We start from the raw sequence: 17620 nt of genomic DNA on the forward strand, positions 1-17620 counted from the left end.
TATTATTGATTATGAGTATGCACATTTAATGAATATATTAATATATACTGAACATTGATATCAACCCTTGCATCAGACAAGTTTACAATATAATGACTTCAAACACATATGCAACTAAAAGCAATTAAAAGAAGATACAGCTTGCAGTAAATTTTTGGATCTACCACCACACATATCCACACAAAACTATTCTGTATTGTCAATGAAATTACAATAGTTATAACTTTACAATAAATGTATGTAACAATATTTAACATTTTTATTTGTGCAAAATATTTTTATTGTTATGCAAACAAAAAATTAATATTTGTTACATTCTATACCATTCAAACCTGTAGTGGGGCCACCTGTGTGCTCTTTGTGCACTTGTAATTGTTGCTGTTATCTGTTCTTTTTTGGTTTCACACGTTTGATCTTTCAGATTTGTACCTTTTTGTCGACACAAATCCTGTAACGCTGTTAGCAAATACTGCTATTACTGAACAGTGATTTTCAAACCTTGCTTCAGTTGAAAAGAGGTCTGGAACATGACTGGATATATTTAACGAGTAGAAGTTCTTATTTAAAAAAAAAACACTCTAGTATACTAGTATATTTTTAGTTGTGTCTTTAGGGTCATTGTTTCGCTACAAGGTGAAACTATGCTTTTTTCTGTCTTGAAGAGAGAAACAGTTTTTTCTAAAAAAATTGATTTACTAGGGCCAAAGGCTATGTCTAGCTAAAGTTTTTGTTGTTTAAAGAGCCTAATACGTTTAGGGAACAAGGCAATTGTTGCGTTTCATACTAAATCTATGAGATTTATTTGGTGCTGTTACCTGCAACAATTAGATGTGTTTTTCAATTCACAAATAAAGCTTAAACGTGTACTCATTTCTACTTCATTCAGTCTAAAAAAAACCCCAAAAAACTAAAAAACAAAGCAAAATTCTGTTACAAGTACTACCATAGTAAGCGATATCAGAGCCCCCTTCCCGACAGAATTGTAAAGAATGTGTGTAAAGCATGATATTACCAATACGTTTGCACCTTTCTTTAACTGGTAATGTTGTAGGTTATCATAATGGGGGGTTATAATGGACTTGTAGGCAGCTTCTGCAATACTACAGTCCCTGACTGACACAGGCTGAACTTGAACATTTCTACATACAACCACTAGACATCCAAGAACATGAAATGAATGAGGTGTTGTGGCTGATATGATTTAATGACCATGTCCACAGGACTGAACAGGATGACTAAGGTAGGTAGGAAAAGGGACCAGACCATTTCCTTGCATAACACGTCTCCCCACAGAACACACCTGATAAAATTCAATACCCATATCAAACAAGTAGGCAATTGATCCCCTTAAAGATCTCCATTGCAAGTTTTAATTCCAACCAATGTTCCGTAAGGGTGACAATACTAGGATTATACAGTTCCTTTAAAAGTATAACTATCAAGGGTAAACCAGGAAACCTGGAACACCTATGTTCATCCATGATAGTTTATCTTTTGCACTCTTGGAGAACTTTAATAAATCACACCCACTGTTTCTAATAATGTTTTCTAGAAAAATATGGGCACACAGAATGTTTAATTAGATCAATCAAATAGGATGACCAGGCCCCCACTGGTTTTATTTCTTTACAATGTTATAAATAATTTCCTAAATGCATACATATTGTCAGCACCGCTTCTTTGACTAGACATACTAACATACAATATATTAAGTGGATAATTCTAGAAGACAAAATACTAGAAAACAGCAGCAGAAAAGTGTCATGGCCCCACTAGTTTAATTAAAAAAAACATGTGTGTATGAATGCAACAAGCAATGAGGTTGAGGCATTAAGGGTGGAGTTGAATGTGGGGTTGAAGAACACACAATTTATTATTGGAGTCTGCTATAGGCTTCCGAGTGCTAAGGAAGAAATAGAGAATCAACTAATAGCATGGACAGAAAAGCAGCAAAAACTGTAAAGGTTTTAATCATTGGAGTTTTTAACTACCCGGACATTGACTGGAGTAATGGCTCTACAGGAACAGCAAAAGGGAGGACATTTATGAATTTAATACAATATAATTTTATGGTACAGTTTATAACTAACTAGAAATTATGGAACTAGTTCTTTCTAACAATGCAGAGCTTATACCCATTGTGCATAGAAAATAGAATCTGGGTAGCAGTGCTTATAATATGATTTCATTTAATGTATGTTGTAAACAGGAAGCAAAAACAGAAAAGATAAAAACATTAAATTTTAAGAGAGCAAATTTTGCATTATTAAGGGCAGCTCTCTTTGACTTGGGCTGGGAGACAATATTGTCCTCAAAGAACAAAATGTGACTCACAGCTGATGTTAAAAAAGCCATAAAGTACAAGAAAGGGCACTCCAAAAATTTAAAATTGAAGGATCACCTTCATTGTTTAAAAACTATAAAGAATATAACACAAGATGTAAAAAGGAGATAAAATGTTCAAAATGTCAAATTGAAAAAAAAATATTAATAGCAAAAGATCAGATCTGAGCATGTAGGCCCTTTAAAGGATGTCTCAGGGTTGGTAACTGGGGATAAAGGTGGATTTACTAAACACTTTTTTTTAGCTCTGTGTACACAAAGAAAATGGCAGAGCTCAAGTCCAAATTCATAACAGTAATGTCACTGCCTTAAACGGTTCACATTGGCTCAAAAATGATATGATTGAGAAACAGTTGGGCAAAATTAAGGTTGACAATGCACCAGGACCTAATGGACTACATCCATGTGTCCTCAAAGAGCTGAGCTCTGTTATTTCAAAACCATTATTTCTAATTTTTAGAGACTCTTTTTAATCACTGGCATGGTACCAATGGATTGGCATAAGGCCAATGTGGTTCCTAGCTACAGTATGTATATGTGTAAGCTGAGATGAAAGGCCAGGGATATCCAGAGGCCTAACAGTCTTATTGCCCATCATATGTTTTCTTACAGCTTCCACAATTCACAGACTTTCAAACAACAGCATATGACATGAAAATTTCATCCCCATTTCAGCAGCCATATCAGATCTAAACAATGCCAATATCAGGTTAAATACAATGGATAAATACAATCTGCAGTGCAACCTTTCAGACATTATTTGTTCAACCGGAAGTAACAGGTGCATTAACTAAAGAGGTCCAGGATACAGATGGGCCATGATGGCCTATTTCTTGGCGGAGCCTAGAATGGTAGCAAGCCTGGAGTTTAACCAGCTCATTGATTTTTCTTGTAAGAGATTGCCTATTAGTTTATCATACAATACGAGTATCATTGATTAAGTATGTGTTACTTGTGGGATCTCTCTATAGCTAACTCTGGCTGCCACTCAGACTTGTGATAACTGACATGTTGCTTTGTGAATCCTGGATCCTGATTATTTGCACTTGGTTCTGTTGTGACCCATCTGGATGATTCATTTCATATTTAACCCTGCTGCTTCCTATTGCCTTTGCCTGATTTTTGTGGTTTATCCATTGATCTTGTTCACTGATACGCTCCAGTTTGTGATTACCTTTTGTAAGCTTAGACTTTGGCACCTACTCTCTCCCCTGCTGGATTTACCTATAGGCTTGTCTCTGCTTCTGAAAGCTTTTGACAGGTCTCAATTTCTCTGCCTCCTTTGTGCTCTGTGTCTTTGTGAGGATACTTGCTTGTACTGTTTGTTACTTTATTGTTGTTCCATAGGTTTATTATGAAGTGTACTAGTGAGACCCACTAAGATAGTGTCTTTCCTTAGGTATGCAGAAAAACCGTTAAACAGAATGGCATCCATATATCTTGTAGTTTGTGTTGTAATTAAGAGGAGAGGTGAGTAGCAACTTTGGTAGCACACAGAACAGATTGTAAAAATATAAGTCTCTTCATTTGCACCAAAACAATATTGCTTTCTTTAGCCAAACAAAATTAAATTTGAAGATAGCTTTTATCAGAGTACAAAGCTTTTCTTTACAGTTCAGTTTAGTTCAATAATCCATTGACCAATAAGTGGTCTACCAACCAAAGAAATAAAGCTCCTCACGAGAGCTTACATTCATGTTTATCTGCAGCTTGAATGCCGCCAACCCATATCTACCACAGACTCATTTGACAGTACTTGGGGCTCTGACCTCCTGTCTTACTACAGCCAAATACAGGTATAAAACTAGGTAGATTAGATCTTTGTATTCCAACCAGGTATATTTAGGTTTTACTTTTAGTTAGGATCAGTTCATCTTTTGGTTTCTTGAAAAAATATATATCTAAAACAAATAGGAATGGAAAGAAGTGATAAGTGTAAGACCCTGGTCAGCACCAGTCCTCACCAGACATGAGTCCCCCAATTTAACACCGCAGTCTTCACTGCTCAGCCTCGGGAGACAGGTTGCATCTTCCAGGACTTACTGCGGAAGTAATGGTGTCTGAGGATGGACTGGCAGCAAGCCAGGAACCCATAAATAGTACAAAAATACTAGGTGATCCAGAATACAAGCCTAGGTCAAACCGTGTATTCAGTCCATCTAGCAAAGTACAAGGGAGTAGGCACAAGCAGCGTCAGAGTCAGGGTCAAAGGCAGAGGTCGGTCTAGGCTGAGTTTAATGAAATTTCAGGAAACAGGCAAAGGTCAGCAACAGAAAACACACTAAACTCTCCAGCACAGATTAGCCTAGCTAGTGCTACAACAGGCATAGAGCAATGGGAGCAGAAAGGATATAAAGCTCCATCAGCCAATGAAAGAGCAAGACTGAATCAGGAACTACTCTGCACATTAGTCTCAGCACAATTCCCCTTCAGTTGCACAGTTCAGTTGTCTCAGAATAGGGGATGCAGAGCGAACATTCACATCCAAAGGAAAGCCAGGGATGCACAGGCTGCAAAGCAGAGGATTAATAGCTATTTGCCTGATCTTCCCTGCTGCATTGTCCTGCAGTGGTCAACAGTATGGAAATGCTGCCTAGACGATTCTCCCCTAACAATGAGTAGTAATTGGAAAATATGATAAGAAAATGTTTAAATAAATAAAAAGAAACGTGTTTTGGTTTTTGTTTGGCTCCACATTTATCCAATTGGGAGGAGGGGTTTTCCCAATTCTTTTTATGAAACTTCTAAGCACGAGTCAAAAAAATTCTTACCTTAAGACAGGTGTTGTTTCTTTCTAAGACTAGCATTTCTAGTACGGTATTTTAGTATTTCTAGGGTTGAGGTATTAATTGGTTTTGGGACCTTTTGTTATTAAGGCCTGTAACTCCCAGTGTGCATTATCTCAGTGTGCTGCTTCTAAATATGACAATGTTAAAGAGGAAGGGTATTTATAATCAACTTATTTTCAGTGTCAACTTTTGTTTCTGACTTGTCCAATTGGGCTTGTATTTCTTCTATTGATTTGAAATTTGTTTCTATCTGTTCTATCCTGGTGTTTATGTCAGAAGCATTCCTGTTGAAGCCGGCTCAACTCAAAGGTTTTCTGTGGAATCTAATGTTGCAAATTCAATATACTTTTTGGAATTTGGAATAAAGAAACTATAAATCAAGCTCAACTTGAAGTGAGTAAAGACAAAAACTCTTAGGAATAAAAATTATTCGGAATAGGTCATTGTACATCATTAGTTCACCAGATCTTTCATTGTGAAATTTGCAGAAGAGATGTAGCCATCCTCATCAATAAAAATCAGTCTTTGGTTATCCAAAAAACTGATAGAATGATCTCACTCCAACTGCAAGGCAAGCCATGTATTGTTACAATGATACAGGTTTCTGCTCCAACAACTGATGTTGATGAAGAGAAAGTTAATGTTTTATGATGATCTGCAGCATCTTTTGGACATAACCCCAAAAATATATTACATACATCATTGGTAATCTGAAATACTAACAGCCAAGTTTACAGACTAGTGGAATTCTGCCAAGATAACGTATTAATATTAGCAAACCACCTCACCCAACAGTACAAGAGAAGATACAAACATCACCAGATAGTCAATACTATAATCAGGTTACAATTGATTACATACCTCTCAGACAGGTTTCTAACGTAATTGCTAAAACAAGACCTGTGGCCACTCTTAGTACAGAACAACAGAATGTCATTGAAAAGGTTGGAATGAAGTTAAAAGAAACAGAAAAAAACAATCAGACATATTACATAATAACTTCTAACATAAAAATATCTCATATTATTTCTCGGGACAGGTAAATAAAAAAATTACCAGATTATCTGATGCATAAAATGCCTAGAACTATGGACATGATGCCATTTTGAAAAAAAAGTAGTTAATATTTTAAAGAGAAAGAAAGCTAAGGTGGTAGAATGCCTTTCTAATGTAGCTTTAAATATTTCTGAGAAAAGTGAAAGTAAATATAGACAAATATTTGCACAGCTGAGTCCAGTGAATAGCACACTGAGACAAGGAGGCATACCTAAAGCAGCAGTACAAGGTAGTGTAAGACATCATGGGAAAGACAAAAATCTATTTAAGGCTATTTGAAATATTTAGGGAATCTTCCTTGCAAAAACTGGAACGATAAAATATAGGATGGAAGGGGCCTGACAGAAGCAGAAGAAAAGGTAGTAAGAATATACAAGGCAATTCTACAAGAAATATCAAAAAAGTACTGAAACCTGTGATATAGCCATTAAACAAGAACCAGACTGTCTTGCTAAAAACAAAGCATCAATAATTAAATAAATCCCAGCTGAATTTGTTAAAACCCTATATGTTCATGCTGTTGGTCTGCTGTTAGCAGTTTGCAAGCAAATGTGGAAACATGAGAGTGGCTGCAGTTGCCCCAGTTGCAGTTTCCATTTCAACACCGGAAAGGGTAATTCCAGACTTATCCAGACATTCTACATGCTAGCATGACTATATTATATATATATATATATATATATATATATATATAAACAAAAACCATCAAACTAGTAATAAAAAAAGATAGAGGTAACAGGGATGAAAAAATTACATCAGCTGAATAATGGACAAAGCAAGGGAGTTCCAAAAATGTCTACTTTATTGCTTCTATTGATTACTCTTTGACTGTGTGGGTCCTAACACATTCTGGCAAACAGTAATAGCAAATCATGTAATTTTTCTTTTGAGTAACCTCTCTGCAAGCCACAAAAAACAAAAATTAAAAAACTGGTTTATAATCTAAAGGAGAGCAACAAGGCTATATTATTACCATGCCAAACTAACCTATACAAATATCACATAATATATGGACTAAAAAAAATGAAAAAATACCACATAAACAGGAAAAAGAAAAGTCTTTTTCACAGGACAAAAGTCAGATTTACAAAAAAGACCATGTGGAATGTTACAGTGGAATATTGAGTGCTTTCACCATCACCACCCAAGGATGTACACAGCAAAATTACAAAACGGAGACCCTTAAATAAAGCGTGCAGAGAGCATTCAGTGAGGGACTGTACACTTTTACACTCACCTTCAAGTATTTACTATATTTTTCATGAACACCCTGAAGCTCAGTAAAAGTACCCCAATATTTGTTCAGCTAGTACACCTGAGTAAACTTCTGTATCCAAACTAAAGATAAATCCAGCCTAGTTGGCTTGGAAAAGGTAAGTCTTTGAATTGATTGAAAGGTAGGAATTTGAATTGAAATGTTTTTTTTATGATCAGATTAGATGGTAATTGAATAATTACCCCTTCAGCAGGTAGTGTCTTTCTTCCAGGGAATGTTTTGTGAAAAACTGTTTGCATTCTTCAGTGAGGTTGTTCTTCCTCTCTGGGAAAACATTTTTGCAAATAAGAAATACCAAAAGTTGCAGCTTACTAGAGGTACATAACTGCACTGACACTAACCATTGCAGAAGCATTTTCTTCAAGGAAGAAAGAGTGAAACGTCAACTTTTTTTTAACTCATGAAATACCATATGAAAGAAAAGACTTTAGTTTCCTGCTTTCCCGATGACTGAAAAGGTTTTGTCAAATAGTGCCGAGTAGCCAGTAACAAGTAGAAGAAACAGATTACAGAAAGAATTTTACTAAAATTCTGGATATGCTAAACTACAAAAAATATGAACATGTCTATCCTGAGTTATCTTTTGTTTAGTGATATGGATCCTGAGCAAAAATGCATGTGGAGGGGTTTTCCTAATGGGTATTGTGGGGTAGAAGCTGCTTTTGGGAGATCTCTTAAGAAGTAAAGGCTTTGCTTTATTTCATTTTGGGGGGTGCCTGAGGATGGGGGGCATTTTGATGGGGTTGAGATTGCATGGGATAAGAGTGATTTCTGAGAGTGATTTTTTCCTGTTAGGGGGTTTTACTGATGTTTGCTCATAGAAGATTTTGATGAGTGTCAGTGGTTTACTCCTGGTTAAGAGGGAAGGGAGGTAGCTTACGACAAATGAGAGTTTGTGCCCTTTGGGGATTTTTTCTTGTGTGGGGATCTTCTCAGGGCCAAGGTTTAATCTTTTTTTAATCTAACCTGTTGTTCAATTTTAACTATTTTTTTAAATTATGACCTCCAAAGTTGTTAAAGGTGGGAAGATGAAATTTGGGGTACTGCTAGCTATGAGGGTCCCCTGTATACCCTGAAAACCTCAAGTCGGTATGACATACTGTTTAGGAGATATGGGGGTTTGTACTGAGAGAGTTGTAAGGCTGCAGTCGTTGACACGCTGCATTCATACACAAACACAGCTGTCAAACTTTCCTGATGATGAAGTCATTGTACACGCCCATTTGTACTTTCCCTTAGAGAAAATTTATTTCACAGGCAGACTTTTTCGTTAGAACACCGGAAGGCGAATCCCCCTCCTCCGCAGTGTCTACAGGGATTTGCTGGCGGCGGCCGAAGGGTGCCACAACAAGGAGGCTAAAGAGCCGCGAGTTGACGACCCTTGCCATAGACTATCCTTAGACTTAATATACAGAAGTATGTATAGTAGGTAGTGAAGTTGCATCTTTTTTTGATGAAACAAAGTAGTTGACCTTGCAACCGTATATAAAGGAAAAGGGAAATTACATTGTAGGACACCATCATCTAATTTGCCTTTAACTTCACTCCATGCACCTTGACAACACACTTCTGAATGTACAGCTAAGCAGTTAGTGATGGTATATGTGAAAGGGAAGCTACTTGGACTAGTGGTCAAATTTAATCAACGTTACTTAGTCTAGTTAAATGTAACTAACTACTAATAGTGATATCTAGTATTACTCTAGTTATATTCTAGTAAAAAAAAAATGGAGTAGATTGAAAAAAATCTTTTTACGTACAAATAATGCTAGCATAGCCATAGACCTTTTCCGCACTCCTTCCAGTTCCACAAAGTCCCAAAAACTGAAGTTCATGTTCTGGCTAAGGTTTAATGAAAGTTTATATAGAGAAGAGAGATTTTCTGTTTCTCAAGACTTTCAAGTATTTATACATACAGCACCATTCTGCTTTATGGGGAGGGGTGGGGGAGAACGACGGAGCGGCACCCTGCTGCGTGCTCTCCCCCTTCCCTTGAATTAGGCCAGATTCTTGCCCTATATCAGCCCTGACCCGATTATCAGAGCGAGAACCATTGGACATGTGTAAGTACAGTGCAATATATTGTATTTTTTGGGTTTAGATACACTATAAGATAATTCAAGACTAGAACTGAGATGGACAAATTAAGTTGCTAGATCCACCTGAATTAAAATAACTGTTTAAAGGTGGTCATCTTTAAGCAATACTTAATATTGAATTCGGGAGATGTAACATTAGGGCTAAATGGTAGACATATTTAACATGAGTTTCCTACGCATAGGCACAGGCAGAAATTAACTACATTTAACTTCTTTAAATCTTCTTTAAATTCATTTAATTAAAAACAACTTGTTTAAAAATGTATAACATCTTGTCCTTTTTGCACTTCACATGAGAGACCCCTTCCTACTGTTAAAAAAATAACTTTTACTCTGGTAACTTATGCTTAGGTAAAATGTCAACAAAGTAATAGTACTTTACTTGAAAATAATATTTTAGTATGTTTTTCACATTTGATAATATGTTACAGATGTAAACTCTCCCACACCACAGAAGTACAGAATGTCTGGTACCACTCAGCCATGGTACTTTAAGAAGAAAAAATGGCTTCCCATAGTTATTTACCAGGGGACAGTTTAATATACTTTATTTAATTACACATTTTAGGTTATTAATAACATTTCTCTAAAGGTGATTTAAATGTACCTTTCACATATTTATAATAGCTTGTAAACTGTTCCATGTACACAAGTGGCTTCACACTTCAAACAAACAAAGGCATCCTACTGTTTGTACTCAGTATGTACATGTTATTACATCGCAGAGCTACATCAATGATTTTTGGGCCCTATACTAGGTAAACTTCCTAGACCCCCTACCCCTACTTTACAATTGGGTAAGTCATACTGTGGAAAGTTCATACATAAACCGACTGCATATATAATATGCACTATAAATTTGAAATACATAGTGGAAAATTCACACTTAGTTCCTTTTTAGGTTACCAGTAACTGCTAGATTTGATGAGCTTTTTACTTTTTTATTTTCAAAATGTTAGTAGCCACTTTTTCATGGTATAGGTGCAAAAAGAGGTAATATATGACAGTCTGCACTTTATTTTGCATAAACATGAAGAGTAAACATAAAATTAAAATGTTTTTAGGAAGAACATTGCAAAAAAAACATACCTGTAGCAGTTATTATCAAATTTATTATAACTGGCAAATGCAATCAGTACTCCAAATCCTGCTCCCAGTGAGTAAAATATTTGCGTTGCAGCATCTATCCAGACCTAAATAAAAGGAAAGAAATAATATATAGTCACTGTGGTTGTAAAATCTCTAGGTTAGTGGGGAATTTATAGTGAATGGGTGCTCCTCAGGTGACATGAAGCAGAAGCTGGAAGATGAAGTAGGAAAATAATAGCGCCCGGTGGTTTTGCGGTTAACAAAGACAAAGAAAGATTTCAGGACAGCACGGGACCAAATAAAAGCCAGCTGTGGAGGAATCTAGGGCTCTGCGAAAGTAAACGTGTCATTTTAATAAAAGTCACACTTTTAGTTGTTAAAATCATGAATACAAATTGGGCAACATAGCTTTAAAGAAAAAAACCTGCAGTAAAAACACAAAATCTGAAACGTAAGCAAATGATATACATGCATTCTACGATATACAAAGATTGATATGAGGTATTTATGCTGATATGCTGTGCTTGTTTTTCACCAAATGTGGTGATGTGCATTAGGACCAAACATCACAACTTCAGTCTTGTCTGTTCAAAAGACATTGTTCCAGTTATGAGGTACAACTTTGATACAACTTTGCAAACATAAGCTGTGCTGCTATGTACTTTTTAGGGAGAAGAGGCTCACTCTTGGCAACCCTTCCAAACAAGCCATACTTATTCAATCTTTCTAATTGTACCATTATGAAATTTACCATTAAACATGCTAACTGAGGCTTGTTTCATTTTGAGATGTGGACCTGGAATTTTGCAATTTCTCTTAGCATTGCAAGGTGTATTTAATTAACAGTATCTACTTGCTACTTATTTGCCTAAATCGTAAGTAATTAAATTTTCACTTGGTCTTTGTTAAAGAAATAATGGCAAAGAAATATTCTCTACATCTATACACTTAATTTTATGATTAATATTATTTGTTACTGTATGAAAAAAAAACACCATATTAACATATTTGTGGTAAGAGTAAATTGTCTATATTCAAGTGTTATTGTTATATACAAAAAATAATGCTCTATTCCTTGTTTTGTGATAATTGTATGACCCGTTTGAGGTTAAATATATATAACTGATTTTTATGTCATATACCATTTGTCAGAGGCCATAAGAGTAGGTGAATAGAGCAGATTTGAAATGGTTGGATATTGGTTAGAATGAAGGCTTTGTTTTCTTTTCCTGGGGTTGGCTCAGCTGTCTGATACTGTATCTTAGATACTTAAGAACATCTTTATTATTTTGGTATTACCATCACAGGTAAACATATCACACATGTGTACATGTTGTTTTCCATATTATTAGGTATTTTTATGCTTGTTTTGCCTCACTCCTTGTAAGACACAGTATATCAGATTGTAGAGAATGTAAAATATTTAAGTTTTCTACATATATGTAAATATCACATATAAATGTGAGATATCACAAGGGGATTGCTCTTGGTAACAGGATGTCAGGGCAGATAAGAGGCAGCAGACTTCAAATGTCCAAATCAACAGCAGGAGGGTTTTCTTAACGTTGTGTTAACAGAAAAGTGTCCATAAATTCACAAAAAACAAACAATAGCCTGGCTGGGCATCTGGCTACCTCACTTGGTGCCCTGTCTCTCTATCACATATGCTCAACATCAACACTGTTAACTCACAGTTAGGAGCGTTGGTTTGATGCTTGCTCCCTTCCCACGCCTGGAGCTATTATGCCAGGTCATACCTAATTAGAGGCGCAACATATCTGCCATCATTTCCTGCCATTTTAATGGACACTCTGTCACAATATATATATATATATATATATAATTATGTATATATTTATTATTATTATTTTAAATGTTAGCAGTGATGACTGCATTTGTATACTAGGTTATACTTGATTCAAAGTTTCAAAGCAAGTTACCTGAAATCTCAGGTAAAATAGGAACCTTGGTTTACATTTAGATTTGTTAAAATTATAATACACGTGGTTATTATTTAAAAGAAAAATTTAGGAAATACACCTGTTATAGCCTCTAGAGTATAAACTATAGGGCAATGGGTCTGTTTTATCAAAGCTCTGGAGAAAAGAGACGTCTCCTAAATAGACACACTTTTATTAGTGTTAATAAGATATTTACTTAAATACATAAGAACACTTGTGCTTGTTTTGTGATAATTTCTCTACCCATGGCAAGGATTACTGAAATCATGTATAGGGTAAATTTTAATACATTTACAAATGTCAAATGACAATTACAATTTTGTTTTAATATTAGGACGTAGCAAACTCTTAGTTGACCAGCAGAAATCTATATTTTTCCACATATAATATTTATTAGGAATATGTTATATTTATCAGCCAAATAAAGTATTTAAGGGTTAGTCAACATGGACATCTTCCCCAGCGTTTAAACGCAGAGTTTAAATGCCCATATTTAGGATTCCTATGCATTCCAATGAGCTAGACTACACCACAGTGTAAAGCCCTGTGTCACACATACCACTTCCCCACTAAAGCGCTGGCGCCTCTCCCCTGTGCATGCCGCCAGTTCTGACCCTGGGAGTGCCCGCGCTCCCAAGCTTTATCAGTTTCACCCATCCTGCAGGCCAATCAGGAAATAGCCTCTTAATTATCCCTGGATATTTAGTTAGCTCAGACACAGCATTCAGTGTTCGTGCAACGTGCCTCCACTGGTGCCGAGAGCCCTAGCTCTGCTAAAGAGTTGCTGTACGCCTGTTGGTTAATTCAGTGCTTCCCCTGTTCAGCTCCTGTTTCAATCCCTTGTTGCCCAGCCTCTTGTTTCCCAGCCAGTTCCCTTGTGATGTTCCAGTGTTCTTCTCTGTCTCTGATTATCTCTGTTTTACCTGTCTCCTGTTGCTTCCAGTGTATGCTGTGTTTTCTGTGTTTGTGGTTCCTGGATCCATGGTAATTGACCCCTGGGTTGTGACCTGACCTCTTTTGCTTGCTGCTTGCCTCAACGGCCTTCCTTGATGATTCTTCTGCCTAGTGATTTGGTACCGTGTATCATCCTGCCCACCCTGGTGTGCCCAAGGACTGCAACCTGGCAGTAACCAGCAGCGCAACATCATCACCACTAGAGGCTCTGGAGAAGACCTGGGTACTGCTTAGATTCTGTGCCTTGGCCCTTCTGTGCTGTGCAAGCCTTAGTGCCCCCTAGTTGCCCTGTCTCCAAAGCGTGATACCCTGTTTTTAAGTGTTAAGTAGAACTATTTGTGCTGGATTTTTTAACTGCTTTTAAAAGCTTTTAAACACTTATATATGCCTATAATTGCTACTATTGAGATCAGTGGGAGCATTTATAGGCATTTACAATCTCTCCTAAGCATTAAAAAAGTTGAAAATTAATAACTGCAACTTAAAACACATGCACGGGAAGATTCTCTACCAAAGAATGTTTGCTAAATCTCAGATTCACTTTATAAACTCTAAAACAAAAAATAAAAACACTTTTGCTCCACATGAATTAAACATATAACAGGACATCAACAGTTATTATTATTTATATTATTATTAATGTTATTAATATTAATAATAATAATAATAATAATAAAAATTAAAAAGATAACATCACACAATTTTAGTACAATTTTCAGTAAAATTCGTTTTTTTGATCATATGCCAGGTATAAGATGTTATACATATACATTCTTAGTACATCAATAGCTTTATTAATTGTTACTATGAAGACTACAGATGATATATCATGTTCAATATTATAATTATATTAGTTATTTTCTTTAAAAGAATGCATTACTGTCATCATTTTTATTATTTTAAAGAATACATTATGAATATTGTAAAAAATAATGTTTATTGGTATGTTCTGTTTTATTTCCCATTTATTTTATATAAATATATTATTCATTGTGTATTTTTGTACCTGCCTTGAATTAAGAAGGGTTAATATCTAGCAATATTTTTGTCTGATTTTACTTTGTGATGGATTGTAAAATATTAGCATTTATTAGTGAAGACTGATGTGCAAGCGTTGCCAAGTATATCCCATGCTCCTATCTATTATTAATAACTTGTATTTATATAGTGCCAACACTTTATGCAACGCTTTACAATGTACATAGTTATATCACTAACTGTCCCTCACATGACCTCACAATTTAATGTCCCTACCATAATCATAAGTCATTAGCACAGTCTAGGATCATTTTGGGGGGAAGCAAATTAAGCTAACTGCATATTTTTGGAATGTTGAAGAAATCTGGAGAAATAAAAATAATTATATTAAATATAATTTTAAAGGAATTTAATAATACTCATTGCACAAGCCTAGAGATTACATATGCGTCATTGACATTTATTCTATATAATGTATAAATATTTTCCATGTATTTTTTCATGCCATCTTCACTTATAACATAATGTGTTATTATTCAACACAGGCAATTGCTATAAACACTACCCCTTCCCCCCTCCCTCCAGAAATTGGCAGGGTTACCGGAGGGGGTATCATCATAACAATCTTTTCATCTTTACATTATTGATATTGATATTGTTGTGTATAGGCTGACTTATATTGATTTAGATATTTACTTGGATGTTTAACGTATATATAAGTAAGAATATTTATTTATTTATTTATATAAAAAACAAATATACCTATCCCAACTATGTGGAGTGTTTAAACTATCTAGCTACATTGTTGCATGTTATATATTTATATATTGTTTTGACCTATTACATTATTGTAACTTCAGATATGTTCCAGCACTGTGCCTTGCAGGTGTGACAGTCCCTTTGATAAAGCCTTAAGTAGGCAAAACGTGTCGCGTAAAAAATCCCGTCACACGTATGTGAATGATAACCATAATTTAAGAATATGCTGGACTCTGTGGGTTCTTACTGGACACTAAAAGTACTATAAATAGCGGTTAGTTGGCTGACTATTTAGAGTCATAATATTTGGCTAAGGATTTATGCTTTTACATGTATGACTATTTGTTGGTTATTGTTTACAAAAACTTTAGTAAACAAAAGTTACTTTATGTCACAAAAACCTTATTTTTGTGTTTTGCTACATTTAATTCCATGTAGTAGAATCCTGTCCAAGATTCAAACTTGGGACCTAGAGTGTTAAACTCTTAACCACTGTACTAAACATAAGGAGCAGGGTGAAGCAATGAAAGCATTGGTAAAGGCTGCACTTTTTACAAGTATTTTTTTTGAGTCAAAAAAAGACAACCAAAATGATACGAGGGGGTGCTGAGAAGTTCCTGGCTTTGCCCCCTTTCAGATGATATAGAAAAATGAGTGTGAGGGCAAATGGCAGCCTAATATCCTAGTATGCAACTGTGCAAATATCAGGTCTTTGCGATTCCTAAAACTGATTTTTCTTTTAGTGAGAAGCTGTGATGGCAGAGGCACAAGCAAGTTTCACGTGGTTAGAGTTAAGGGCCGTCATGATTTTTTGTTTTTCCAGGGAAAGTCAGCAAAGGACATTCACACTGAGATGTCACAAACACTGGGGGAGAAGTGTCCTTCCTACAGCACTGTCAAAACCTAGATATCTTGTTTCAAGACAGGGCAAGTCACCGTTGAAGATGAGCCCCGCAGTGGGCGCCCCCCCAACCTCAACTGACCCGGCAACCTGCAATGCTGTCTATGGGCTGATTATTGAGGACCCGTGAATATCCGCAAAAAAGATAGCCCAGATACTTGACATCTCACAGGCACGTGTTGGGTTTGTTAACAACACTATTCTACACATGCGCAAGCTTTCAGCGATGTGGGTGCTGAAAGCTTATACATATACTAAAGGAAAATTCTTTGAAACAACTTCTTGACATATTGTTAGACTGTTTCCCCCATTTTTTGGATTGAGCTTCCCTTCAACCGTGGCTTCCGTCCTCCCTGCTCTTTGTGCTAGTTCACAAGCCGGGTCTAGTTGTACCAGTTTACTTGATTTTGATGGTATCTACAAAATTACATTCGAAACTAAAATCGCTATGATTTATAGTCATATATATATATCGAAGAGACTAATAGTGGTTTCTTTCTCTGTACTGTGGAGGCATTACAGATATTTTAACATGTGTGTTAATATTATTAATTAATATTTTTGAAACTCTGCTTGTTATAAAAAGCAATCTTTGATATGACTAAAGTGACCGGGAAGTCACTTTTGATGGGGCACACAACTCCATTCCAGAATGAATCAACTTCTATGTACAAGTACCTAAGTTAAGTGTTTTCAAAATTGCCAATGAAAATAGATGAAGACTCAGGATACAGTAAATATGAAAGCACCAGAGACCAAGTGAAACCCGGACAGTGGATCAGTAGAGGAGTCCATTTTGGCAGGTAAGTTTGCCATTGTGGGCAAATATGCTGTTCATACATACCCATTATGACTAAAACTTTCATAGGGTCAGATTTTAAAGTTCTTTATAGAATAAATAGGGATTGAGCAGGGGCTGTATCCTAATATCCCTATCCATTGGGTCACTATATAGGAGGTAATACTAAAGGGTAAGTGTAAAAACAGGAACAGAAATACAAGTATTGGTGCCATTCTGGGGAGATAAATGCGAGACCTGGTCCACTTCCCTCCACTAACTTAAGAGGGTCTAAAATCCTAACCGCCCTTTAGAACCAAGTCCAGAATTTGCTGACCCCCCCAAAAAAAAACGCTCCAGGTAGAGTGTTCTTTCTGACAATGGCACCAAAATTCTGGTTAGACTAACCCATGTGTCCTGCATGTCACACATACGTATCCTTGTAGTGTTCTATACACTTACCCTATGTTGGCAGACACTCTGCTAAGGGCATACAGAGTTACAACAACTTACTAATCAAACTGCAGCAGCACCACTTGCAAAGGCTTGTGGTGGTCTATGTAATTCAGAAGAGTTTTTAAAAAAGCATGTAAGCGTTCCTACCGCGTTTATTTGCGTTTTTATGAACTTTTATTAG

At 36.0% G+C, this 17620-nt stretch overlaps 1 protein-coding gene across 1 annotated transcript in view; it reads right to left on the reverse strand.

Annotated features, from left to right (window-relative positions):
* Window positions 1–17620, reverse strand: part of SLC6A2 (solute carrier family 6 member 2) — a gene marked incomplete in the record, with an annotated part of 73166 nt that overhangs the window by 22134 nt on the left and 33412 nt on the right. The window contains 1 exon segment of the mRNA XM_072422955.1: window positions 10653–10756. Within this exon segment, the coding sequence (XP_072279056.1) occupies window positions 10653–10756 (104 nt within the window).

The sequence above is a fragment of the Pyxicephalus adspersus genome, chromosome 9 (genome assembly GCF_032062135.1).
Source record: "Pyxicephalus adspersus chromosome 9, UCB_Pads_2.0, whole genome shotgun sequence".
NCBI classification, from domain to species: Eukaryota; Metazoa; Chordata; class Amphibia; order Anura; family Pyxicephalidae; genus Pyxicephalus; species Pyxicephalus adspersus.